The 27,947-nt window shown below is 31.2% G+C and overlaps 1 protein-coding gene across 5 annotated transcripts in view; it reads right to left on the reverse strand.

Annotated features, from left to right (window-relative positions):
• LOC126882898 (RNA-binding protein Musashi homolog Rbp6) overlaps nt 1-27,947 on the reverse strand; it is a 1,676,353-nt gene that overhangs the window by 1,260,413 nt on the left and 387,993 nt on the right. For all 5 annotated transcript variants that reach the window (XM_050647970.1, XM_050647972.1, XM_050647971.1 and 2 more), the window contains one exon: nt 3,595-3,636. In XM_050647970.1, coding sequence (XP_050503927.1) covers nt 3,595-3,636 — 42 coding nt within the window. The remainder of the gene's footprint in view (nt 1-3,594; nt 3,637-27,947) is intronic.

Raw genomic sequence — 27,947 nt, forward strand, 5'->3', positions numbered from 1 at the left:
TAAACTGGCTAATTTTAAGTAACTTTTGTTCTATAGAGTTTTTTCACTTAGTCAATACTTTTTGAGTTATTTGGCAGTGAATATGTTCATTTTTTCAACAAAATAATCACGCTATTAGACGGTTTTTCGCAAATAACTCAAATAGTAAGTATTTTGTCGAAAAAATATTCTTACCAAAAATATAGCCTGTAAAAAATTTAAAAAAATGGTGTATACATCACGTCTCTACACCTAGTAAAAGCAGAGTTATAGATTATGAAAAATAGGTTCATATTCGTCAAATTCCAAATGGAATACTTTAACGTGAAATAACCAAAAATGAAGCACATTTCGGGGAAAACTGATTACAACTTATTTAAAGTGTTTAAAAAAAGCTTCATTTTTGTTTTATAAAAAAAAATTCTAGCATCAAAATTAAACAAGTTACGCTCAAAATAAAGTTAGCCCCTTTTGGTTTTGGTAAAAAAATCGAGAAAATCACCCCCTAATTAGTATCTTAAATGAACTTAATCGTTACGACTTCACAAGTTTCTTGACTCGTGTATATATTGTTTATATGATCTGTAAATTTCATCGGTTCAAAGTCCTTACTATTGAAAGGGCTGTAGTTAAAAGGGGTTGAACGAGTCACTGATCACGAATGTATGCAAATTTAGAAACACCAAATCTTAATGAATTTTTGTCTAACAGAAAAACAAAAAAATACGTGATATTCAGAAAAGCAAATCTGACTTTTTTTGGTTTTCGAGATTTTTGGTATCTCTAACAATTTTTAAGTTATTTTGAAGAAAAGCATATTTTTCAAAATTAAAATTTTTAAAAATTTTACTTTGAAACCAAATTTTTTCAAAAATAAGTACTTAAAATCGATGAAACTTACAGATCATATAAACACAACATAAGTAAAATAATTTGTGAAGCGGTAACGATTAATTTCATTTAAGTTGCTAATTAGGGGTTGGTCCTCCCGATTTTTTTTTTGTAAAAACAGAAGAGACCAACTTTATTTTGAGCGTAACTTGCTTAAATTGAATGCTAAAAACTTTTTGTGAAAACAGAAATAAAGCCTTTTTAAACACTTTAAAAAAGTTAAAATGGGTTTTCTCCAAAAAGTGCTTAATTCTTTCGATATTTCACGTCGAAATATTCTATTTGAAATTTGGTGAATATGAATCTATTTTTCATTGGCTATAACTCTAGTTCTACGAGATCAAGAGAACTAACGCGTACACCATTTTTTAACTTTTTTATAGGCTATATTCTTGCTAAGAACATTTTTTTCGACAAAATACTTACTTTTTAAGTTATTTGCGAAAAACCGTCTAAAAATGTTGTTATTTTGTTGAAAAATGAACATATTCACTCACAAATAACTCGAAAAGTGTTGACTTGGCGAAAAAGCTCTATAGAACAAAAGTTACTGAAAATTAGTTAGTTTACCCATTTCCGGACTTATTTTGGACATATATTTTTCCAGAAAATCAAAGTCACCCCCAGAGCAAAAGTACACATCGGCACAATATCACTTTTTTTCTTTGACATGTAAGCTATACACATGCCAAATTTCATGTCAATCCAAGCGGTTCTTTAAAATTTAAAGCAAAAACCGTGAAAGAATGGACTAGTTATACTTCTATTAAAATTGTGTAGAAAATCTGAGGTTTTATAGATTTTCTACGATTCCTCAAAGGAAAATCAATTGCTGGGACGTTCCAGTTCGTCAAAAAATGAGGGATTAACATTATTATTCGAGAATTTACCATCTTTAAAGATTTTAAAATTTGACGAAAATACAGCAAAAACTCGAAAGGCTATAAGCTCATGAAAAAATTATAGTATAAATTTTTTGTAATTGTTTTGTATCTCGGATTTTCGACCATGCAAAACTTTTTATAAAGAACAACTTTTTTTCGTAAAAGTAATAATAAAAAAGTTTTCCATAAGGTTTAAACTTAGCGGGACATATTGTATAAGAATTAAAAAATATCTAACATGGGTATTTACTAATATGTATTGGATAATTACTAAATTATTAAACGGAGTTAACCCAGTGCTTTTTTTTGCACTAGACTCGTTTTTTCTATGCTTAAACTAATGTTGTGAGGTTTCTTCTTTTTCTTTTTTTCCAGAGTGGTGGTGTTCCAGACTGTATGTGATTCTGACCTTTTAGTCCCCTATCCTTTCTTCGAGCTATAGCGGTAGGTTCTACTCGAATTTTTCGGTTCCTGGCAAATCGAGTTGTGTGAGAAAACATAGATACTGTTTGTGACGGAGTTTTCATTTTTTCCAATTTTGTCACACATTTTTTCAGCACTGTGGTATTTGAGGGACATTGATCTTTTTTTAATATACCTGAAATTCTTATAAATTCGGCTTGCATTCTATCTTTTTTTTTTCAATTAGACGAATGTAGTTGCATATTACAAAATGATTTTTAAGTCCAAACAAATTTTTGTAATAACAATTTTCAATCTTTTGAAATATATAAAGGTACTTAACTCTTGAGATAAATTCATATTTTTTGATATCCCTCGTATACTATTGATAAAACTCGATATCAGATGATTGCATCTTCGGTTTTAGACCATGCAGAACTTTTTATGAAGAATATCTTTTTTTTTTCGTAAAATCAATAATAAAAAAGTTTTCCATATGGTTCCAACTTACAGGGACACACTGTATATATTCCTATATTAGTAATTATTCATTTGTTTTTAATTTTTAATATTATCCAAATATATATTATTCATTTTAATTTTTAAAACATATCTAAATTTTATGATATAATAATAAATCCACTTAGTAAATATTTGATTAGTTTTATTTAGATGACTGAAACAGTATACGCTCTGAGCTTCGCTGGTGTCGCTCCTAGCGGTTACTAATTCAACTTTCACCGGTAATTTTTAAATTTATTATTTAATTGTTATCGCTTAATATTTACAACGCAAAAAAGTAATTAAATTGTAATCGATTTTTTAAAGATTTTGCTAATCATTTTGACGTTCTATTGATAAAATATGAATTTCTTACTTCGGATACTTTCACAATTATCGTGTAGATGACGCTAAGATTAATTTATAATTACATCTTACGGAACATTAAATAAACTTAAATTCAGTATTTAAAACGTAAGTATATTTAAGGTAAAAATATATACCACAGCTTTGACCAACTAATATTTTTTATAATTAATGTTTTTAATTTTAATTTTAAATTAATCACTTTGACATTTATGTCAAATTTCCGGTAAACGTTTACAGACTTGTCACCACTGGCGTTCGCGAATTTGTAAATATCCCCTCTACGTACGAGCTCACAGCGTATAGACATTTGCTCAATAATAATAAAAAATTTCGCTTAAAAATCCTACACCGATACAGTTAATTTCTAGTCCGAAATAGCATAGGATATGTAACTAATATTCTGCATACAAAACCTACTCGAATTCAGTCGCCCCCATGACTGAAATAGTATAGGTTTTGTAAATTCGCGTCCCGTTCTCGCATGTGGTTCACTATCGGAATTTGGACGGGCGATAAACATAGCCCGTTAAAAATCGATGTGTGTGTATTTAGGGTAAAACTAACTTACCTTTGGGTGTGCTCTTCTTGGAAATGCTACTTTGGGATCAATCTAAAACAAAAACAATGCATTAATGTAATACTTTAATAATATAATACTTAATAATATAATAATAATGCCTTGATAAGTGGCTTGCCACCATAAAGTTAACATGCGAACAAGTCAATTTTGAGCTCAAATGGTACCTGGATAATACATTGGATATATAATACATCCATGTTTAAGTTCACAAATATAATCTTTGTTTCCATGACGGTCAATTTTAAAGGGTTTTTACCCACATATTTTTGTATTTTGGTGGTTAGCATGTTAGAATCACGTAAGCACTGATGATGATCGGTCATCCGATCGAAAACTAGTTCTGTGATGACGTAGCCCTTCTAAGGATTTTAACAAATATACCTTTTATAAAGGATTTTATTCGTTTTTTAATATATGGTATGCAGCCAACTACAGGAAAACTTTTTCCTCGTGGATATTTTTATGAGTTCTTCCTTTTTATTGCACATAAATTTCTAAACCTTAAGATAGTAATCGTAAATACCTACCTATCTACTTATAATAAACCTAAAGTAAAGTAACTTCTTTTCTTATATTTAAATATAGGCATATCGTAGTAAATTCTATTAAGTTTATGGCGCCTAAAAGTCATTATATTTTTAACATCAATACTATTTAAAGAACTTAGTCCTTTTAATCTCTTAGATTTGAGCAAACCGTTGCAGTGACAAAAGTTGTAGCGCACAGACGGTAGATGTTTGATTTGTTATGCCTACGATTCATGATATTTTTTTGAGTAGGTACATATAATATGTATACAACTATTAAATTTTTTTGTGCTACAACACAAGACCCGCTTTTTGCAGGCTGGCTGTCGAAAAGTCGACAATTAGTTTGAAAATGCTCTGTGAATTTAAACTAATAGCCCGTTTATCAAATACACAGACCAAATCACATAAAACACACCACAAGTACACACTCACATACATGCTTCATAATATTAAAGTATCCGATTTTCTGTTTCTTCTGATTTGAGTACTCTTTATTAAAGTTGTGTTCTATGCTTTCACAAAGTTAGAAAATTACTAAGTAATACAATTTGTACATCAACGTGTTAATCGAAACTGCAAGTCACAAAAAGGAAAATATAAATACTTGGAGAAGTAGAACACTTAAGGAAAATTTCGAATGTTCTTGCGGGTTAAGTAACCACGTTCTCGGTTAACGAAGCAAAGAAAATCATAAAATCTAACATTTTAACCGTTTTATGTAAGTTTTTGAGATGTTATTATAATAGAAAAAACCAGGGACAGTCAAATTGGCTAATTATAACAAAAGCTGTGCTGCTAGTCCATTAAAATGTTACATTTAGGGTTGCATTTCTTAGAGAAGTCAATTTTATTTTTTTTAATGTGTAGGGGCGTTCAGTAGAAGCTTAAGTTCAAGTTTTTGGGGTCGCCACCCTTGTCCCCCGGCCGCCATATTGAAAAAAGGGGTGACAAAGGACTTTCGCGCTGTATCTCCTAAACTAGCAATCCTACAGAAAATTTAATTACACATAAAATGTAGCAAATTAAATTTTCTACAATTTTATATCTATTACTTTTTATCGTCAAGTAACCAACAAAAAAGTTATAAACAAAAATATGAGAAAATTTTGTAAGAAGTTTCCGTTTTGGAGGTTATAATTATTATAATTCCGTTCATTTCACAATAAAATAACATCATAGGTAGCGATTTTGTAGAGGATTTTTCAATGAACGATTTTCGGTATAAAGTTGTTTAATTTTATTTATTGTCTAGGATTCCAATCTTGACCAGATTCTCGAATTCTCATAGGAATACAATAAAAAAAAATATTTTTCCACCTACCTCTACCGAAAGTATACTTTTCCGGACCTGATTGTAGGGAGCAAAGTTGTACTTTTCCTCCCTAGGGAGGAAAATATTTTTCCTCCCTAGGGAGGAAAAGTAAAACTGACGTCATGGTATTTCATTCATGAAATATAACTTATTGACGCCCTGTACATTATCTATTTTCTATTACGTCAGTATCTATACATTTTAACGTTTATTTATAAAACACTCCGTATTTTGCAGAATGGTAAAAAACAGTAAATTGTTATTTTGATTTAACAATGTTTACATTAATAATTTGACTTATATTTGACAGTTGACAGTTATATTGTACATACTTGTTAGTTTTAGTTTTAATAAATTTTGTTGGTTAGTAACATAAATAAATTAAGTAAAAATAAAAAATGACTTGTAATTAATTTGAGGAAGGTGGAAAAACCATATGTATAACATGGGAGTAAAGTTCCTTTTCCTCCCTTGAATGATTACTGCCCTCCGCTACGCGTCGGGCAGTAAACTTCATTCTCGGGAGGAAAAGTAGCACTTTCCTCCCTTGTTATACAAATAGCTATTTCTATCTATATTATTATAGTCCGTTCTTTAACTGTAAAATATTGCAAAACCTCTAAATTTTAAAGAACCGCTTGGATTGACATGAAATTTGGCATACACATAGCTAACAAGTCAAAGAAAAAAAGTGATATTGTGCCGATATGTGCTTTTGCCCTGGGGGTGGTTTTCACCCCATCTTGGGGGTGAAAAAATATTCGTCCAAAGAAAGTCACGAAATCGAAAAACTGACTAATTTTAAGTAACTTTTGTTCTATTGAGTTTTTTCACTAAGTCGATACTTTTCGAGTTATTTGGCAGTGAATATGTTCACTTTTTCAACAAAATAACCACGCTTTTAGACGGTTTTTCGCAAATAACTCAAATAGTAAGTATTTTGTGGAAAAAACATTCTTAGCCAAAATGTAGCCTGTAAAAATAAAAAAAAATTGTGTATATATCACGTCTCTACACCTAGTAGAAGCAGAGTTTTAGCTAATGAAAAATAGGTTCATATTCGTCAAATTCCAAATGGAATATTTTAACGTGAAATAACCAATAATGAAGCATAGTTCGGGGAAAACTTATTACATATTTTTTAAAGTGTTTAAAAAAAGCTTCATTTTTGTTTTATAAAAAAAAATTCTAGCATCAAAATTAAACAAGTTACGCTCAAAATAAAGTTAATCCCTTTTGGTTTTGGTAAAAAAATCGAGACAATCACCCCCTAATTAGTATCTTAAATGAACTTAATCGTTACGACTTCACAAGTTTCTTGACTCGTGTATATATTGTTTATATGACGTGTAAGTTTCATCGGTTCAAAGTCCTTATTATTGAAGGGCTGTAGTTAAAAGGGGTTAAACGAGTCACTGATCACGAATGTATGCAAATTTAGAAACACCAAATCTCAATCAATTTTTGTCTAACAGAAAAACAAAAAAATACATAATATTCAGAAAAGCAAATCTGACTTTTTTTGTTTTTCGAAATTTTTGGTATCTCTAACAATTTTTAAGTTATTTTGAAAAAAAGCATATTTTTCAAAATTTTAATTTTTAAAAATTTTACTTTGAAACCAAATTTTTTCAAAAATAAGCACTTTAAATCGATGAAACTTACAGATCATAAATATAAACACAACATAAGTAAAATAATTTGTGGAGCGGTAACGATTAATTTCATTTAAGTTGCTAATTAGGGGGTGGTCTTCCCGATTTTTTTGCAAAAACAAAAGGGACCAACATTATTTTGAGCGTAACTTGCTTAAATTTAAAGCTAAAAACTTTTTGTAAAAACAGAAATAAAGCTTTTTTTAAACACTTTAAAAAAGTTATAATGGGTTTTTCCCAAAAAGTGCTTAATTTTTTGGATATTTTACGTCGAAATATTCTATTTGAAATTTGGTGAATATGAATCTATTTTTCATTGGCTGTAACTCTGGTTCTACGAGATCCAGAGACCTAACGCGTACACTATTTTTTTTACTTTTTTATAGGCTATATTTTTGCTAAGAACGTTTTTTTTTCGACAAAATATTTACTTTTTGAGTTACTTGCGAAAAACCGTCTAAAAATGTGGTTATTTTGTTGAAAAATGAACATATTCACTCACAAATAACTCTAAAAGTGTTGACTTGGCGAAAAAGCTCTATAGAACAAAAGTTACTTAAAATTAGTCAGTTTACCCATTTCCGGACTTATTTTGGACATATATTTTTCTGGTCTGTACTCCCGGGCCTAGCGTCGTCTATCTGCTACTGGGTTCGTTTGGTGTGGACTGTAGTTGTAGGCCTCCTTTTTTTCTCGATAAGGACCATGTATAAAGATAAGGATATAAACACCGAATAGCGATACAGGTATTTATTGATAGAATCGACACTAGGGTAATTCTACCTCGGGAGTACTTCCGAACACTGAATAATTACTGATACGCGATTTGCTAAATACTGATGTAGACTGATGAATCCTCTTTCTCTAGGCCAGATATCTTGGTTTTATAGAAGCTTAAATTGGGTCATTGGTGACACGATGCCCGCGTGATTTGTATATTTAATTAAGGTAAATAATTCTACTTTTGTCAGCACTTTCGTGTCATTTCCAAATTTTATTGTTGATAATTGACCAATTTGGATCTAAACTAATAATCTACGTGTGTGAATATAAAAAAAAAATAAATTCGTGCAATCTACTGGGTGGTATAATTATTCTGTTCAATATCGGATATGAATTCTGAATATTTGTTATTGGACACCCCCCATCCCACCTACAGGGTGTGGTCTGGAGGGCCGTGTTTGATGTTATTCGATAGTTTCTTGGAAAATATTAAACATGTATTTTTTGGTTTTTATTTGGAAGTGAATTTCTTGAGATATAAAACCGTTTCTATAATAATTTACCTATGGTATTACGATAAATCGTTTTTTTCGATTATAGCGCCATCTACACAACTCGAAAAAATGTCTCGAATAAAAATTGCTTATTTTTTTATGTAAGCAATACAAATTTGTAATAACTAATAACAAATGGGGGTTTCCATTTAAGATTTTAAAGTTATCCCCACCTCACCTCCAGGGGTGGAGTGGGGGGTCGTGTTTAGTGTCATTCGATAGATTTTTAAAAACGTATTTTTGAGTTTTTCGATCCAATCTTCATTTCTCGAATTATTCGATCGTCACAGGCAACGAGTTCCACCCTGGGCACCAGGTACCTAGGAGACAATCGCCGTCATGAAATTCGTGTTCAGTGACCTCCAAAACCCCCAAATATAAAAATTGAACTCATTTCCGTCAATATGTCCTCAGTTCTAAATTTTTAATTTTCCATCTCTTCGAGATGCACTTTGAAAATGCATTTTCTCATGCACAAAAATTTTGTCCGGAGATCAATTTAGTTCACAAAATTGCCTGGCGCTCTCTCGAATCGAGTGCAAAAAGTTGCATAACGATTCAAGGTTTTATGCTTCGTTACCTCGCCTAAACTTTGACTACAGAGGTTAACTATACAAGAGGTTAAGAAATTAATAAACTAATAAACTAATGAAGAAATTGGAATAAAATAATTAATATTTGAAACTAAATTCAGAAAAAAATGTGTCGTTTATAACGTAAAAAATTGTTATATTTCTTTTTATTTTACCTTAATCTGAGATAAAAGCATTGAATTCTTAAAACTTCATGTTTGTGTAATTAATATCAAGGGAATATAATTTACAGCCACCGCCGTTACAAAAACGAAAAACAGAGCTGACAATACAATGTTTTAAACAACACCCAGTAGAGGAATGAAAAGAAAATTGTGGATGCAGTAACATGACATAAATATTGTATTAACCATTACTCTACAACAGAGAATAAGTATACTTCAACTCCAGCTTCCAAATTGGACTTGCATATTTCATTTTGGTTCACCTTTTTTAGTTAGCCTCTGGCTGATGTTGGGTTTTATCGTACAATGTACAATAGAAAAGAATATTTCTAAAATAGACCATATTTGTTAAAGAATTATAATGTTCTGGTAAAATACATTCGTACATGTAATAAGCTTAAATTTTAACTTTTTATATTTAACTACAAAAACTTAAAATTAAAGCGTTAAAGCATTAAAAACTTTTCAGAAGAGCTTTTCATACATAACCAAGCTGGCCAGGTAATTAATCGCATTCTACGTTAGATCTACGCTCATTTGTAGATGAACTGATGATGTTTACTGAGCAGTAAACGAAACGTCTTCAATAAATAGATAAAGTAGCCCTAGTCTGTGTCTCATTTTCTCCACATATCAGACCGAAAGACGTATTCCTCGTACTCCTTTATACAGGGTGTCCAGAAACTCTACCGACAAACGAAGACAGGAAATTCCTCAGATAATTTTAAGATAATTTAACCCAATTCACCTAGTCCGAAAATGCTTCCTAAGGGAGCTAGAGCTCTTTGAAGATGGCGTCAGGTAATTAGTTTTTCTTATATACCTCCAGAACGCTTCTATTTAGAAAATCGAAAATTGGTATGCATATTTACTTTTCAGAAATGAATCGACTCCGTCGATTGCAAATTTCTAGTACCGGTCATAAGTGTCCGTTTTGGGTAGGGCAACGGTTATTTTATTGTCTAACTTTTTTGTATTTAATTTTTAAGCATTTTTGACTCTGAATTATTAAATTATGAGGTATTCTAGTACTAAAAGGTAGTCTCACTTTAAGTCGATAGGATACACCGTTTTCTAGAAAAATCGATTTGAAAATTTTTCGTTCTTTGAATTTCAAAAAAAAAAAAGATTAAAAAAAAAACTATTTAGAAAGATGAAAACTGGTACATTTATTTATATTCCAGAGATTAATCGATTTCATTAATGGCGAATTTCTAGTACCGGTCATAGGCGTCGGTTTTGGGTAGGTCAACAGTTATTTTATAGCATAACTTTATTGTCTTTAATTTTAAGTATTTTTGACACTAGATTATTCAATTATGAGATATTCGGGTACTAAAAGTTACTCTTGCTTTAAGTTGGTAAAATACATCGTTTTTTTTTAATTTTTTTCAATTTTTTTTCAAATTCCCAAAACTAAAAACTTTCAAATCGATTTTTCTAGAAAACGGTGTGTCCTAGCGACTTAAAGTAAGAGTATCTTTTAGTACTAGAATATCTCACAATTTAATAATCCAGTATCAAAAATGCTTAAAAGTTGAAGACAAAAAAGTTATGCGATAAAATAACCGTTGCCCTACCCAAAACGGACGCCTATGACCGGTACTAGAAATTCGCAATTCGCAATGGATGGAATCGATTCATTTCTGGAAAGTAAATATGTATACAAATTTTCGTTTTTCTAAATAGAAGCGTTCTGGAGGTATTTAAGAAAAACTAATTACATGACGCCATCTTCAAAGAGCTCTAGCTCCCTTAGCTCCCATTTTCGGACTAGGTAAATTGGGTTAAATTGTCTTAAAATTATGTGAGGAATCTTCCGTCTTCGTTTGTCGGTAGAGTTTCTGGACACCCTGTATACAGGGTGTAACGAAAATACAGGTCATAAATTAAATCACATATTCTGAGACCAAAAATAGTTCGAATGAACCTAATTTACCTTAGTACAAATATGCACATAAAAAAAGTTACAGCCCTTTGAAGTTACAAAATTAAAATCGATTTTTTCGAATATGTCGAAAACTATTAGATATTTTTTATTGAAAATGGACATGTAAAATTTTTGTGGCAGGAGCATCTTAAAAAATAATTATAGTGAAATTTGTGCACCCCATAAAAATTTTATGGGGCTTTTGTTCCCTTACACCCACCCAAACTTTTGTGTACGTTCCAATTAAATTATTATTGTGGTACTATTAGTTAAATTCAATATTTCTAAAACTTTTTTGCCTCTTCGTATTTTTTCGATAAGGCAGTTTTTATCGAGTTGCGGCTTCTTTTTTAATATGTTTACATAAAAATTTTATGGGGGTTTTGTTCCTTTAAACCCCCCAAATGTTTGTGTATGTTCCAACTGAACTTTTACTGTGGTACCATTAGTTAAACACAGTGTTTTTAAAACTTTTTTGCCTCTTTGTATTTTTTCGAGAAGGCACTTTTTATCGAGATATTACTTATTTTTTAATATGGTTCAAAATATACCTAAAAATGTAAATCATAAATAAGTTTTCATATTATTACCAAGTCTCCATAATCGTACTTAGCCATATACAAATATGTGGTGGATTTGCCCAATACATATTCAAAATATCTCGATAAAAACTGACTTTTCGAAAAAGTACTGAGAGCCAAAAAAGTTTTTAAAATATTGTGTTTAACTAATGGTACTACAATAATAATTAAATTGGAACGTACACAAAAGTTTGGGGGGGTTTAAAGGAACAAAACTCCCGTAAAATTTTTATGGGGTGTTTAAATTTCAATATAATTTGTTCTTAAGATACCACTACCATAAGAATGCCACATGTTTATTTTCAATAAAAGATCTCTAATAGTTTTCGATATATTGGAAAAAATCAATTTGCATTTTGTAACTTCAAAGGGCTGTAACTTTATTTATGTGCACATTTGTACTAAGGTAAGTTAAGTTCAATCGAACTATTTTTGGTCCCAGAATATGTGATTAAATTTATGACTTGTATTTTTGTTACACCCTGTATTGTATTGATTCTACTTATTTTCTTTATGTAATATTTAAAAAAGTATACTTATATTTATTTTAAATTATTAATGTATCAAAACTTTTATTGGGCTAGCTCAAATTAATAAATTATCTCAGGGTATAACGTCATCCAATCACAGAAATCCACAAAAAATACTCAGATGAAACTCATGGAAAAATAAAAGTCAAAAGTGAAATATAACCGTATATTAAAACATATTGTTTCTCCCAAAGAATTAAACACAAATTTTAATAATAGAATAAATTGTAAAATATACAATCTGAAAGGATTATGTGAATAATTGTAAAAGAATATGAAAAATACCGCAAATTATTTTAAAATATAAAGTTACTCAGTACAGATAAAAAAATGAATTATAACTGGTAAACAAAAGTCAATTTAAAAACTTTACGAAATAGTTTATGTAAAAGTTTATGTCAAATTACACTAGAGTCTTTATGAAGAGGTCGATGAAGCCAAAGAGCCGAAATCGTCGCAACGGAGAATATTGATAGAGAGAAATATAGATATCTCAATACCTTGTTACAACTACTACCACTTTCACTGAATTTAATTTTGACTTTACAAACATTTACTTAGTACTTTTTGTTTACGGGTGCCTATAAGGCTTTGTTTAACGAAGACCGACACTTTTTACTTTTTTCACAACACAAACTGCTCCTTTCTGCTATCGGGAATACATTGCCCCTTCTTTCTCTCAACTTCTTCAAGAAAAAATCTAACACATTCGTTAAAGAAAAGCGTGGTGCGAAAACCGTTTATTCGATGAAGATTTTTTCAATTTTTTTTTGCTTTATAGTTGATTTTCTTATAATATGTGTAATTTTAGTCACTCGTAACTAAAGAAAAGCGTTTCTTAAAAATATTTTTTTCATATTTTTTTATTTTTTACTTTTTAGTCTTACACTTTTCAAACATTAAAATATATCGTCATGTTTATTAAAATATGTATAAAACATATTTATGATGTACAAACATGAAAAGTAGTCAGATTCGGCAAAAAAATTGAAACATTAGTGTTTATTTATGAAGCATAACGTAAATAATTAACGTACAAATTGAAATTATGTATAGTTCATATAATTAGCTACAACCTGTAAAAGTTTCAAGTCTCTTCATTGTAAAAAACAAGAGAATTTAAGCATTTTCCGATAAAATCGTTTTTTATTTAAACAATTAATAAATAAAAAAAATATTATTGACTATTCGTGTACTGTTCCCGCGAATGCATATGTCTGCAAATTTTTAGTCATTTGCATTGAAGAAAAGGCAGTCAAATTAACGTCCAAAGATTTGATCCAAACGATTGAACTAAAGAAAAGCGTTTAATTAATTAATACGTCAAAACGAATTCTAATGCTAATTGTAGCAGAAAACGTCTCTACCGTCTAAATTTTGTTTCGTATCGTATTGAAATTTGACACGGTTAAACGCCGATTTATATATAAACAAATATATGAGCGTTCAAAATTTGAAAATTTATTGTTTATTTATGAAGCATAACGTAAAGAATTGTGAAATTATGTATAGTTCATATCATTAGCTACAATCCGTAAAAGTTTCAATTTATTAAAAAATTGTAAAAACAAGAGAATTTAAGCATTTTCCATTAAAATCGTTTTTTTTTTTATTTAAACAATTAATAACCATATTGTTCCCGCGAATGCATATGTCTGCAAATTTTCATCATTTGCATTGAAGAAAAGTGAGTCAAATTAACGTCTAAATATTTGATGCAAACTATTGAAGTAAGGAAAAGCGTTTAAAAAACCTATTTATCTACTCTATGTCATATTATGTATAAGTTTTTAGTTTGTGAAAATTGTCATTATAGATAGCAGTGCGTGAAGGGTTTAAAGTGTGCGTGAAGTAACAATGTATTTTAAATGGGATTTACTTTTTCGCACACTTTCAATGGGATTTTTGGCACACTTTTATATAATTAAATATCCTTAACATTCGCGTTGTCATGGTGATGACAAAAAGAGCAATGACTTACAACAAAATTTTTGACAGTTTTGTGGTTTGAAAGTAGTTAGGATTTTTAAATGTCAAAGTTCTAAAAATTGTAGAATAGAAATGAATTCCAGTGACGAAGAGTTAACAGTTTTTTTTATTTGTTTATCGTAGATAAAATATTGTATAAAACTGTGCGTGAAGTACTTTTTGCGAACTTACGCGATGTATAGCACTCGCTCCGTTGGCTCTAAAAAAGCATACTTCACGAACTGTTTCATAAATAACTATGGTAGGGGAGCCCAAGCGGGGATTTTTGCAGTTACTCGAGCGCGTCAGATTATTATATGGGGAGAAACATGGTACCCTGCAGATGTACCTCTACCATACATTGGCTCTTAACACAGGGGAGTTCGTTCAGGGGGGCCCGAAAAAAAAAATCTATCCTTAAAAATACTCGAAATTGTCAGATTAAGATAAGGTAAGTTAAGTACATTCAAAAGAGTGTACATTTCAAAAATCTGACCATTTGAGCGGGGCCTATGGAAATGGGGGGGTCAAAAAGTTTCACAGAAAAAAAGCGAATATTTCGTGAACTGAACGTCAGATCGAAAAACTAAAAACTACGTTTTCAATATTTTTTAAAAATCTATCGAAAAGTATCAAACATGGCCACCCATGCAAAGGGGTGGGGGTAAATTTAAAATGTTAAATACAAATCCCGCGATATTTCGCAAAATAAACATCAGATCGAAAAACTGCAAAATAAACTTATTCATTATTTTTGAAAAATCTATCGAATGGTACCAAACACGACCCCCCACGAAGGTGGGGTGGGGGGTTACTTTAAAATCTTAAATGGGAGCTCCCATTTTTTATTGCAGATTTGGATTCTTTGCGTAAAAATAAGCAACTTTTATTCGAAACATTTTTTCGAATTACGAATAGATGGCGCTATAATCGGAAACAACGATTGTTGGAAATGGAAAATTAAATTAAAAAATGGCAAGCGCCCACTAAAATGGAAAATTTTACCTAACTTTTTTTGGTTTTAGGACCTAAAAATCACAACCCAATAGGTCCCCAAAGCGCTCGAGTGACTGCACATTTAGCATACTTCGCTCCCCTACTACTATTAGTAACACCTCATAATTAAAACATTTTTGATAAAATCTTATAGTGCGTCTAATAATTGGCCAGGGACTGTATATCGATATGCCCTTTTTAAAATCAGTATCTCTTAATCACCTGTACTATTTTTAAGCAAAGCTTTCGTGGACAGCTATCATAAAAAGTTGCTCGTCTGTCGTGTCAGCTCATAAAATTTCCATTCGTGACTGTCAACTGTGTGAACCTCCCATCAAGTGCATACAACTTTCCTAATGCATTAAGTTTTATTGTTATTTTAATTTTGGGAAGCACCCGCCTGGAAAGCTAGATAACTTCGAATCGCTTGCTTTTAATTCGACTAACTTTTTAAAGTTTTTCTTATTTTTAGTTCAACTCTTCGAAGCGATATTTTTAATGCAAAGGAATCTCCAGTGCTCTTCTTTCCATGCCCGTGCCTGCCTTTTTAATTTCCAAGAATCCTTTTGAATTTAATTATTCTTATATGCCGCGCTTTAAAATTTATCTGATGTATGAAAAGTTTAATCAACTGTTTTAGCTTAGATTTGCCCGTTTCATGGAGTTTTCTTTGTGCAGGCTATTTCAGATATTTTCTTAAGGGAGTGGAAACATGCACAGTTTAAACAAGGACTTGAGAAACTGTATAAAAACGATCTGTATTAATTAGACAATCTAACTAAAATTAGCGTTAAAAGAAGTTATAGATAATTAGTTTATCATAATATACTATTAATACCTTTCTGAAGGGTAGTTCTTTCAATACGACAGACTCAGTAAAACATAGGTTAAAACAAAATACGTATATTCAACGTAATAATTGTGTACAGATCAAAAAGAAATAAAAGTCTGTAAAAGAAAAGCAAAATTAATAACAATCGGAAATATTCTTACACCTCAGTGCAGTGTAAGTTGCAAAACAGTCACGCGATTAAAATATATAAATTTATCGGGAGCTAGCTCACTTCGCTTGCTACCGTTTAATTATGAGCCGCAAATTACTTCAACACGGTACACCTTGCTGCTCAAGTTGGCCTGCCTTAGCTTGCGAGATCACGTCACTACGGTGACTCGCTGCTCAGGTCAGACTGCCTCGCTCACCTCACTAGGCTGGTAGTGGAGCCCAGAGCTGTCGCTTCAAGATTGGCTAGAGAATCTCCGTTCGTTGGCCTCCTTAAGACTTAACGATCCCAATAACTGAGCGGGACAAGCCGAAGTGAACCGACTAGCTAGACTACAAGCACAACCAGATTGTTGATCTTTCGATGTATACGCGGTACGAACGAATGGATAAGTACATATTTTAGAACTTTAAAACTTCTAAAAATCTTATAAGTTTTAAAAGTATTTAAAACGTTGTTTATTTTAAATCATTGTTCATTATCATCTAATATACAGAGAGAGTCTGTAAAGTGGAATAAATTCAATATCTCAAATACTAATTGTTTTTTTGGAAAATGCTCAGACCCGTCGATTAGTATTTCAAATTGTCCTTTTTGACATTCAATAATAATGTATACAGGGTGTCCCAATTTAGAGATATGACGTCATCGTCGATTTTCTTAAATAGCAACACTATCATTTTGATAGCTAATTTGATAGGGTTTGTAAAGTTATACATAACTGCAAAATATCAAATTTTTATTCTCTACCATTTACAAGATAATAGAAAATAACAAAGTTATATCTGTAATTTGGAATATATTCAATAATTAAAATACTAACTGTTTTTTTGAAAAATGCTCAGACCCGTCGATTAGTATATCAAATTGTCCTTTTTGACATATAATAATAATGTATACAGGGTGTCCCAATTTAGAGATATGACGTCATCGTTGATTTTCTTAAATGGCAACACTGTCATTTTGATAGCTATTTTGATAGGGTGTGTAAAGTTATACACAACTGCAAAATTTCAAATTTGTATTCTCTACCATTTAGATGATAATAAAAAATAACAAAGTTATGAAAAAGAAGTAATCAACTAATAATTGAATTTAATTATTTCAATAAATTAAGCAAAAACTCATAATGTTGCCCTCAATTATTGTCAAATTGTCAATGGGCAACGTTATGAGCATTTGCTTAATTGAAATAAATAAATTCAATTATTATTTGATTACTTCTTTTTCTTCATAACTTTGTTATTTTTTATTATCTTGTAAATGGTAGGGAATAAAATTTTGAAATTTTTCAGATGTGTATAACTTTACACACGCTATCAAAATAGCTATCAAAATGATAGTGTTGCCATTTAAGAAAATCAACGATGACGTCATATCTCTAAATTGGGACACCCTGTATACATTATTATTATATGTCAAAAATGACAATTTGATATACTAATCGACGGGTCTGAGCATTTTTCAAAAAAACAGTTAGTATTTTAATTATTGAATATAATCCAAATTACAGATATAACTTTGTTATTTTCTATTATCTTGTAAATGGTAGAGAATAAAAATTTGATATTTTGCAGTTATGTTTAACTTTACAAACCCTATCAAATTAGCTATCAAAATGACAGTGTTGCCATTTAAGAAAATCGACGATGACGTCATATCTCTAAATTGGGACACCCTGTATACATTTTTATTGAATGTCAAAAAGGACAATTTGAAATACTAATCGACGGGTCTGAGCATTTTCCAAAAAAACAATTAGTATTTGAGATATTGAATTTATTCCACTTTACAGACTCTCTCTGTATGTATTATTCTGAAGCTATTTCTTTGTGGCATTTACCTATGTAATTTATTATTCTAAATGGGAAGAAAGCCACAATTTAACTTATATTAATGATTGCACATATTATTAACGTTTCCACTTCCACTTCGGACGTTTAAATATACAAGTAGTTTTTAATAATAATTGTTTTCAGACAATTGTTCTGGTTGTGTTTTTTTTTTTGTAAAATTTCCACAACAATTGTCTGAAAACAATTATTATTAAAAACTACTTGTATATTTAAACGTCCGAAGTGGAAGTTGAAACGTTTAATATGTACAATCATTAAGTTAAATTGTGGCTTTATTATTTCCCATTTAGAATAATAAATTACATAGGTAAATGCCACAAAGAAATAGCTTCAGAATAATATATTAGGTAATAATGAACAATGATTTAAATAAACAATGTTTTAAATACTTTTAAAAGATTTTTAGAAGTTTTAAAGTTCTAAAATATGTACTTATAATTATAATGATCATTCGTTCGTACCGCGTAATACATCGGAAGATCGACAATCTTGTGCTTGTAGTCGGTTCACTTCGGCTTGTCCCGCTCAGTTATTGGGATCGTTAAGTCTCCTTAAGTATCTCTCTGCCTGTGCTGTTTCGGAGAAGTGGAAATAAGTGGGGCGTCTGCGCGAACTGTGGAACTCGTACGGTTCTAGTGTTGGTGCGTATTAGCGGCGTATCATTACACCTTAAAACGTGCCTTAAGCTCAGCTTGCTATACATACGAGTTGCACCATTGAGTCTTAGATCAATTTTCAGCTTGACACAATGGATTGCCACGTCGATTGCATCTTGCATCCCCGTCAATGGATCTATAAGCTGAGCTTAGCTAAGCTGGAGGTTAAGATTTGTTGGTGCAACCAGGCATAAAAGAAGTATATACGCTGAGGCAGATAAACGGCCTATTAAAAAATCTCGAAAACTAAAGGCAACAGAATCATGAAAATTCGAATGAAGGGGTTTTGAAGAGTCATATATTTAATGAAAGCATTTTCATCTATTTGCTACTTTCAGTTATATCGGAAGTTGCTTATAACTTCGTCTTTTTAAATGGGACACCCAGTATATTTTTACATTTTTAAATTCTCCTCGATGTCTTATTTCTTAAAATGTGAGGTTGTGTAATATTATATTATAATATAGGGTAGTTTAAAAGATAATTACGTTTTTTTTTTATTAATTTTGTAGCAACTTTCACACTCTGTAGAACTGTAGTAGTTTGACATCAACAACTCTATTTATGTTCAAATAATTTTTAATATAATCTACTATTGTTAAAAATTATTAGTAGGTATAGCTAAATGTTGAATTTTAGTATACAGAGTTTTTCAAAACTCGGAATGAGTATTTTCTTTATTGTTTCTTTTTATCTTTTTCGTCTTCTCTAGGTGCCCTCTCAGTTTAGAAAGTTGGCAATCATCAGAGCGATTTTTACTTTTAGTGACGGCGGCTCTAAATAATTCGTTGTTATTACATTCAAACCATTCCCTAAGATTATTCAGCCATGAGTTACGTCTCCGTCCTGTGGATATTTTTCCCTGGATTTTTCCTTGCGTAATGACTTAGAGTATTAGATATTTATCTCCTCTCATCACATGTCCCATATATCTCAGTTTTATTCTCTTAATTGTTAGTACTTCTCTTTCCTTATGCATATGTTTCATTACCTCTACTTTGGTTATTCTATGTACCCATGAGATCTTTAGCACTCTTAGGTACATCTTCTTCTTCAGGTGCCATCTCCACTACGGAGGTTGGCAATCATCATAGCTATTTTAATTTTTGAGGCAGTAGCTCTAAATAGTTGTTTCGAGCTGCATCCAAACCACTCTCTCAGGTTCTTCAACCATGAAATTCGTCTTCTTCCGATGCTTCTTCTGCCATCTATCTTTCCCTGCATTATGAGTCGTAGGATGCCATACTTCTCGCCCCGCATCACATGTCCGAGATACTGTAGCTTCTTTTCTTTAATTGTAAGTTCAACTTCCTTTTCTTTACCTATTCTTCTCAGTACTTCATTGTTTGTAACTCTATCTACCCAGGAAACCCTCATAATTTTTCTATAGGTCCACATTTCAAAGGCGTTAAGTCGTCTCATTGTCTCTACATTTAACGTCCATGATTCCACTCCATAGTATAGAACACTGTAGACGTAACATTTTGTTAGGCGTACTTTAAGAGCTAATGTTAAATCTTTGCTACATAGGAACTTTTTCATTTTTATAAAATTAGAACGTGCTTTTTCGATTCTGACTTTTATTTCTGCAGTGTAGTCGTTATTTTCTGTTATAAGTGTTCCTAGGTAAGTGTACTTTTTTACTCTTTCGATCTGCTGGCCCTCTACTATCAAGATTTCGTTAGTAATATGGTTGTTTTTACTAATTTTCATAAACTTCGTCTTTTTGATATTGAGAGAGAGTCCGTACTCCCTACTACACCTTACTATTTTACTCATGAGTCTTTGCAGGTGTTGTAAACTATCGGCTATTATTACTGTATCATCTGCATATCTGATGTTGTTAACTAAGACTCCATTTACTCTTATGCCGACTGTTTCATCTTCCAGAGTTTCTCGCATTACCTCTTCAGAATAAGCGTTAAATAATAGAGGTGATAGTATGCAGCCTTGCCTGACTCCTCTCTTTATTTCCATTTCTTCAGATGTTTCTTTTTCAATGCTTACTATTGCTCGCTGATTGTAATAGAGGTGTGTTATTAGTCTTAAATCTCTTTCATCTAGATTTTTATTTTTTAGGATTTCCATGAGTCGATAATGTTTTACTTTATCAAACGCCTTATTGTAGTCTATAAAACAGACGTAAAGAGGATGGTTAACATCCAAACATCTCTGTGTCAGCACGTTGAAGGAGAATAATGCCTCTCTGGTACCCATGCCATTGCGGAACCCATATTGAGTATCACTAATATCCAGCTCCAGTTTAGAGTGTATTCTGGCGTGGATAATTTTCAATAGAATTTTCAAGGTATGTGACATTAAGCTTATGGTTCGGTAGTCACTGCATTCTTTTGCATTCACCTTCTTTGGCAAACACACAAAGGCTGATGTCAACATTTCTCTAGGGATGATTCCTGTAGTATAGATAGCGTTGAACAGTTCTACTATTATGTCCAGGTTTTTCTCGTTGACCAACTTTATCAGCTCGCTAGGCAATTCATCTGGACCAGCAGATTTACTGGTTTTCATAGAGTTTATTGCCTGACTAACCTCTGCTTTGGTTATCTCTGGGCCTACATCTCCCATTTGGCTATCTACGGATGTACTAGCTTCTCTCTGGTCATGAAATAGTTCCTCGATATACTCTTTCCATCGTCGTAGTTTTCGTTTTGTCTCCATTATAATATTTCCATTTTTGTCGAGCAATATATTTGAGGTTCTTATATTTCCTATTCCGGCTAGTTCTTTGACTTTTTTATGTAGGTTGAAGTTGTCATACGTGTTTTGCAGTTCTTCTATTTCTTTACATTTTTCAGAGAAGTAGGTTTCTTTAGCCTCCCTAATTTTTCTTCTTATTTGGTTTTGAAGCTGTTTATAGCGGGTCTTATTAATGGTTTTGTTTTTTCTTCTTTCATTCATCAACTCTAGAATTTCCTCCGTCATCCATTCTTCTTTCTTACATTTGGTTGTAGTAAGTACTTTCTTACTTGGTTCTAATATAGAGGTTTTGAAGAATTGCCACTGCTGTTCTACGTTGCAATTATTTCCTGGGTTTCTGTCTAGATTTGTGTTGATTTCGTGTTTCAGATTTTCTTTTGTTTCTTCTGACTTAAGTTTCTGTATGTTAAGTTTATTGTTGTTGCGGCTTTTTTGCGTCTTTTTTAGTTGAAGTTGAAACCTAGCAATAAGAAGACTGTGATCAGAGGATACGTCTGCTCCTGGATATGCCTTAGGTACATCCATATCTCTAATGCTTCCAGTCTCCTCACGTCAATTTTCTTCAGTGACCACGCTTCCATACCGTAGTATAATACGGATAGCACAAAGCACCTCAGCAGTCGTATTTTTAACTTCAGGCATAAGTCTCTACAGCAGAAAAGTCTCTTCATTCTTGTAAATGTGCTTCTGTCCTGTTCGATTCTGATTCGTATTTCTTGGGAGCTGTCATTGTTTTCATTAATGGTTGTATCTAGGTATATGTTATCATCATATACTTCGTATTGTTTATGTTGAACGATAGTCCATGTTCTTCACTTACTGCGGTCACTTTATTAAGTAGTATCTGTAGGTCTTCTTGTGGTTCGGCTAAAACTGTATCAACGTATCTCAGGTTATTTATGATCATTCCATTAATTCTAATGCCTACGTTTTGTTCAACCATTGCCTTACTAAATATGTCTTCCGAGTATATATTAAATAATATTGGTGAAAGAATATGTTATGCCTTCTATTTTCACTACTGCTTTTTGACCACAGTATAAGTACATACAACCCAAAAAATTTTACTTTTCTAATTGAAAATATTTAAGTAATTTTAGTATCAGTATTTGTTTCTTTTCGGTATGTGACCGTGCAAGTTCGGAAAAGCGACACATGGTTTCATAGCTCGGCAACATTTTTCGCACTTTTGATTATATTGGCCAATCATATTGGTCCTAGTTACTGGACAATAGGGATGTTCACAAAAAATTAAAAAGTCATTTCAAACATGTAAAACGATTAAGAAACACCCTAGAAATAATTGTCCAAAATTTCAACAAAATTGAAAAATACTTTCTATAAAAAATCCTTATTAGAAATCTAGCATTATTTTAAATTTCAAGAACGCTTCTCTATTGGCCTGACGTCACTATTTGGATACCCCAAGCGCGCGCCATTCTCATAGTGTTACTGTTTACCTGTTTGACGTTTCAGGTCATTTTATTTTGTTCTTTTCTTGTTTTATCAGGGTTAAAGTGGAGTGTTATAGTGAATTTGTTTAGTTTAAAGTGGATAGACTGTTTGTAAGGACATATTTTGGGTTTTACAAAAATAAACAAATAAAATGGAAGAAGGTTTTCAGAAAGACGATTCGTATAAACTAGAGACTGTAGTGTAGATGTAACAATGGCGTACGATTTATAGGCATCTCGTAAAAAAATAAATCTACCACAGCTTTACTGAGTGTATATTCCATATAATTTTCCATGTCTTCTTTAAGCTAAAAAAATAAATGCTTAATCCTCCACAAAAAAAAATAGAGAAAGTTGTATGCATGCATTGTACGCATGCATATTGTATACATACATTGGCTGGTTATTACTTTACCTTGGTTAGGTGTATTAAAAATATTTTTATTCTTCTTCATGTGCCTTGTCCGTTGTGCACGTTGGCTATCATCATGGCACTTTTAATTTCATTTGAGGCGTTTCTGAATAACTCGATCGATTTTTGTCCAAATCATTGGCGTAAGTTTTTAAGTCATGAGTGTCTTTTCTTCCGGGTCCGCGTTTGTTCTCTATTTTACCTTGCGTTATCAGTTGGAGTATACGATATTTATCATACCTCATGATATGACCGAAATATTTAAGATTTCGTTTCTTAATTGTAAAAGAGATTTCTTTTTGTTTTCCCATTCGACGCAATACCTGTACGTTGGTGTAGGTCGCCCAGGATATTTTGAGGATACGTGGGTACACCCACATCTCGAATGCCTCTAGCTTTTTCATTAATGTTTCCATTATTGTCCAGGCCTCTGCGCCATATAGCAAGACCGGAAATAATAACATTTTAGGAGCCGCATTTTTAGTGGGAGAGATATTATGTCGCAATGGGTGAAAATATTTCTCATGCATGTTGTTAAATGTTGCTATGTCCTTTTCAACTCTAGATCTTATTTCGGTTGTTTCGTATTTCGAGTTGACAACTGTTCCAAATTAAAAAATATTTTTGAACTTAAGTATTATACATTTTCATTTCAACCAATCTTTTCACTAAATTATTAATGATTTTAATATAATATAAAGTCATACCTACATCCACATGTAGTTATTTCAACGTTTACTTTTACTGTATGTATTATTAGAATCCCGTTTTTAGGAATATCCCAGTTTAAGGAATACAAATTTGAGGTCCCGAAACTTTTTCATTTACTCTTTAAGGGGGTAGGTGCAAAATCTTGGTCCAATGCTATTTAAATTCATTCATTTTTTTGGAATCCTGAGAAAACTAATAAGTATTTTTGAAAAATGTAAATGCAGAAAGAACAATTACATTATTACCAAGGGCCGAAAATCTCTGGAAAACTTCTATAATGTTCATTTTATTAATTTAGTTCTTTAAGTTAGTTATTTTAAGTTCTAGCTGCAAGAAACCATTTCTTTTTCTTTTTTAAATTGGCTGGAACGGTAATAAAAATCTTGTCAGAACTGTTTTTTGATGTATTTACACACCCAGGAACAAAACACCACTTATTTGGCTTTATTTTTAATAATTAAATACGTAAAAAACTGCGCACATTCAAATACACTGAGTAAATAAGTATACAAAACTAGTCGTCGATCAAAGACGTTACGACTGCTGACGTCACAGACCGTAGCCTCGCTGCAGGGTACCGTTTTTCTAGCCTCCAAGAAAATCAACATTATGAACTCATTTATCTTAAAAAATATACATTTTTAAAGAGTTCTATGATTGTTACGTTTTTATATACCTTGTAATCTATTGAATTTAACTATATTTAAAAATTAGTGAACATCCCTATTGTCAAGGCCATAGCTCAAAAAATATATAAGAAGAAAAAGTAATATTAAGGTTATGTTATTAAAAGATAAACAACTGTATGTAGTAAATAAAATTAATTATTAAAATTCACTACTACAAGCAAAATACAATTAATTAAATTTACTTTTATATAATAATTACATATCATATCAATATTGTGGAGCAACATATAATTTTTCTTCTTCATTGACAGTAGATATGAAATATATGTCAATTTGACAATTTCAATTGACAATGAATTATTTAAGAAAGTTACAAGATTTCCCCGCTATTCGCGCACGATCGTTTCTCGTATACCCTCCAATAGTCCAGAGAAATAAGATTTTTCTCGTGACACATCCCCCTCCAGGCCGAAACCAAATTTTTTGAGTAGCATGGACATCTATATTAATAACCTATATGTTTCCTTCAGCCGATTTTGATGATATACATAGTTATAAACAAATGAAGATCAAAAAACGGTAAATTTTCGCTTTTTTCGTCTATAACCAAAAAGTTAAGCATTTTAAACAAATTTGAGAGTAAGAACCTCATAATTCGTCTAAAAAATTTCAATATGACGTTCGCTGAATATGTCTATCCTTATTGGTTGCTTAGAAAATTGCAAAATAAATCATAAATTTTGAGTTTTTATAAATATTCATAACTTATGTAAAAATTAACTTAGAACCTTCTTATTACACGAATTGCTGAGACTTCTGGTGCTTAAATTATATTTTAAATTTCAAAGCAATTGGTCAAATAGTTTAAAAGTTATTTAATTTGTTTATCCCAAATACATTTTTTTTGCAACACTACAAGTCAGAAAATTATGAGGTTACAGTAAGACTTCTGACAGTTTATGGAAGAAGAACACTTATACTATTGACTTAATTAAAAACAATGACAAAAAGTAATTTTAAACAGTGTAAAATTATTTTGCAAAAACACGTCGATTCTTTGCATACTTATAAACAATTAGAATAACTTTTTAACCGTTACCCGTAGAAAAAATATTTTTACAAATTTGGAAATACCGAATTTTATACACGTTTAGAAAGAAAAACAATTGTCCTAGGACACTTAGGGACGCAGTGAGCCCCCCCTTTTTTTAATTCACATGTTTTTGCAAAATAATTTTGCAGTATTTTGAATTATCTTTTATCATTTTTTTTAAATTAAATTAATAGTATAAATTTTCTTCTTTCATAACCTATCCGAAGTATTACTGTAACTTCATCATTTTCTGACTTATAGCGTTGCAAAAAAAAATAATTTGGGATAAACAAATTAAATACCTTTTAAACTATTTGACCAATTGCTTTGAAATTTAGGGTATGATTTAAGCACCAGAAGTCTTAGTATTCCGTGTAATAATATCGTTCTAAGTTAATTTTTACATAAGTTATGAATATTTGTAAAAACTCAAATATTTTGATTTATTTTGCAATTTTATAAGCAACCAATAAGGATAGACAAATTCAGCGAACGCCATATTGAAGTTTTTATACGTTTTATGAGTTTCTTACTTTCAAATTTGGTTAAAATACTTAACTTTTTGGTTATAGACGAAAAACGCGAAAATTTACCGTTTTTTGATCTTCATTTGTTTATAACTATGTATATCATCAAAATCGGCTGCAGGAAATATATAGGTTATTAATATAGATGTCAATACTACTCAAAAATTTTGGTTTCGGCCTGGAGGGGGTTGTGTCACGAACATGATATTTTTTTTCCTTATTTCTCTGAACTACAAGTACTTGCACACGGCGAATATCTTGTCATCTTGGCACTGAACTCTAAGCCAAAACACAAAATAATGCACAACTCCACAATGCCGAACGACAACCATCACTTGAATCTTTGACAATTCAAAAGGATGGCCAACATGGACGAAGTTTTACGTCAAATGTCCGTAATACGCGTATTTGATTGGCTAGGGAAAGCGCGCATTCTAAATATCAACGAATCCAACTTAGGTTAGGAATAGACCGCTCATGTATGCAACACTGTAATATTTTGGTGTTTAATTACGGAACTACCGTTTTTCCATCACATTTAACTTTGGATGCATACATACAACAATGTATTAGAAATAAATCGAAAAACGGTGACGCACTGAAAGAAGCCTCTGAGAAACACCATATACAGTGTGTCCACGGATGGGGTGCCCAAGAGGAAAAACTTTTTATTTGCAATTATAGCGAAAAATGTCATTTTTGATAAAAAGTTTTGCTTGTTCTAAAACCCCATAAACTGAAATAAAATTCAAGTTTTTCAAATCCTGCTTAATTTTATAGCCAATTTTATGTAAATTCCTATAAATTTTTGCACTAAGTTCGAAACTGTAACAATAATAACTTGAGAGAACAACCCTTTCGCTTCTTTGGATTATGAAGCCAGGCTTTGTCGTCCTCCTTGAAGCATCCAATTATTTATTAATTAAATACTTAGTAATCCAATAATTTTATTAATGAAATTTATCATAAGATAAATTCTTTATTGAGCGCTTAACAACGTCGAAAAAAATGACAATTCGCAAATTATTTATCGGAGTTCACAGTTACTAAGCTACATTGTGGCTTGGCAACACTAGATTATTGTTACGATTTCGAACTTAGTGCAAAAATTTATAGGGATTTACATAAAATTGGCTACAAAATTAAGCAGGATTTGAAAAACTTGAATTTTATTTCGTTTTATGGGGTTTTATAACAATCAAAGCTTTTTATCAAAAATGACATTTTTCGCTAAAATTGAAAATAAAAAAGTTTTTCCTCTTGGACACCTAAACCGTGGACACACTGTACAATAAAATAATAATAAATATTCAAACTGAAGACCTTCAGCAATGATGCAGTGAGAAAGATGTGCAGTAAATTATTTCCGAAGTACAGTGGAACCCCGATAAGTCGGCCCCCGATAACCCGGAAGTCCGACTAACCCGGGCCGATTTTCATTAAACAAACATTTCAACAATAAAAATGTACTATCCGTTGCAAGATATTCCATAGGATGGAATTCCCAGATTATTTTGTGCTTGATATCGGCCCAGTCTCTTAATCTGGGATATTCCATCAGAATTATCTTGCAAGGGATAGTATGTAATAGAATAGAAATATGCTTTATTGCCATGAAAAATTTTACAATTTTATCGACAAAGCTTATAAATAGTAAAAAAAAACAAAACAGTAACAATCCAATTTACTAAAATTACATAAATCGTCAATAAGTTAAATAAAATAAATAAATAAATCGAAGTTAAAAC

Source organism: Diabrotica virgifera, chromosome 4 (assembly GCF_917563875.1).
Source record: "Diabrotica virgifera virgifera chromosome 4, PGI_DIABVI_V3a".
In the NCBI taxonomy this organism is placed as follows: Eukaryota; Metazoa; Arthropoda; class Insecta; order Coleoptera; family Chrysomelidae; genus Diabrotica; species Diabrotica virgifera.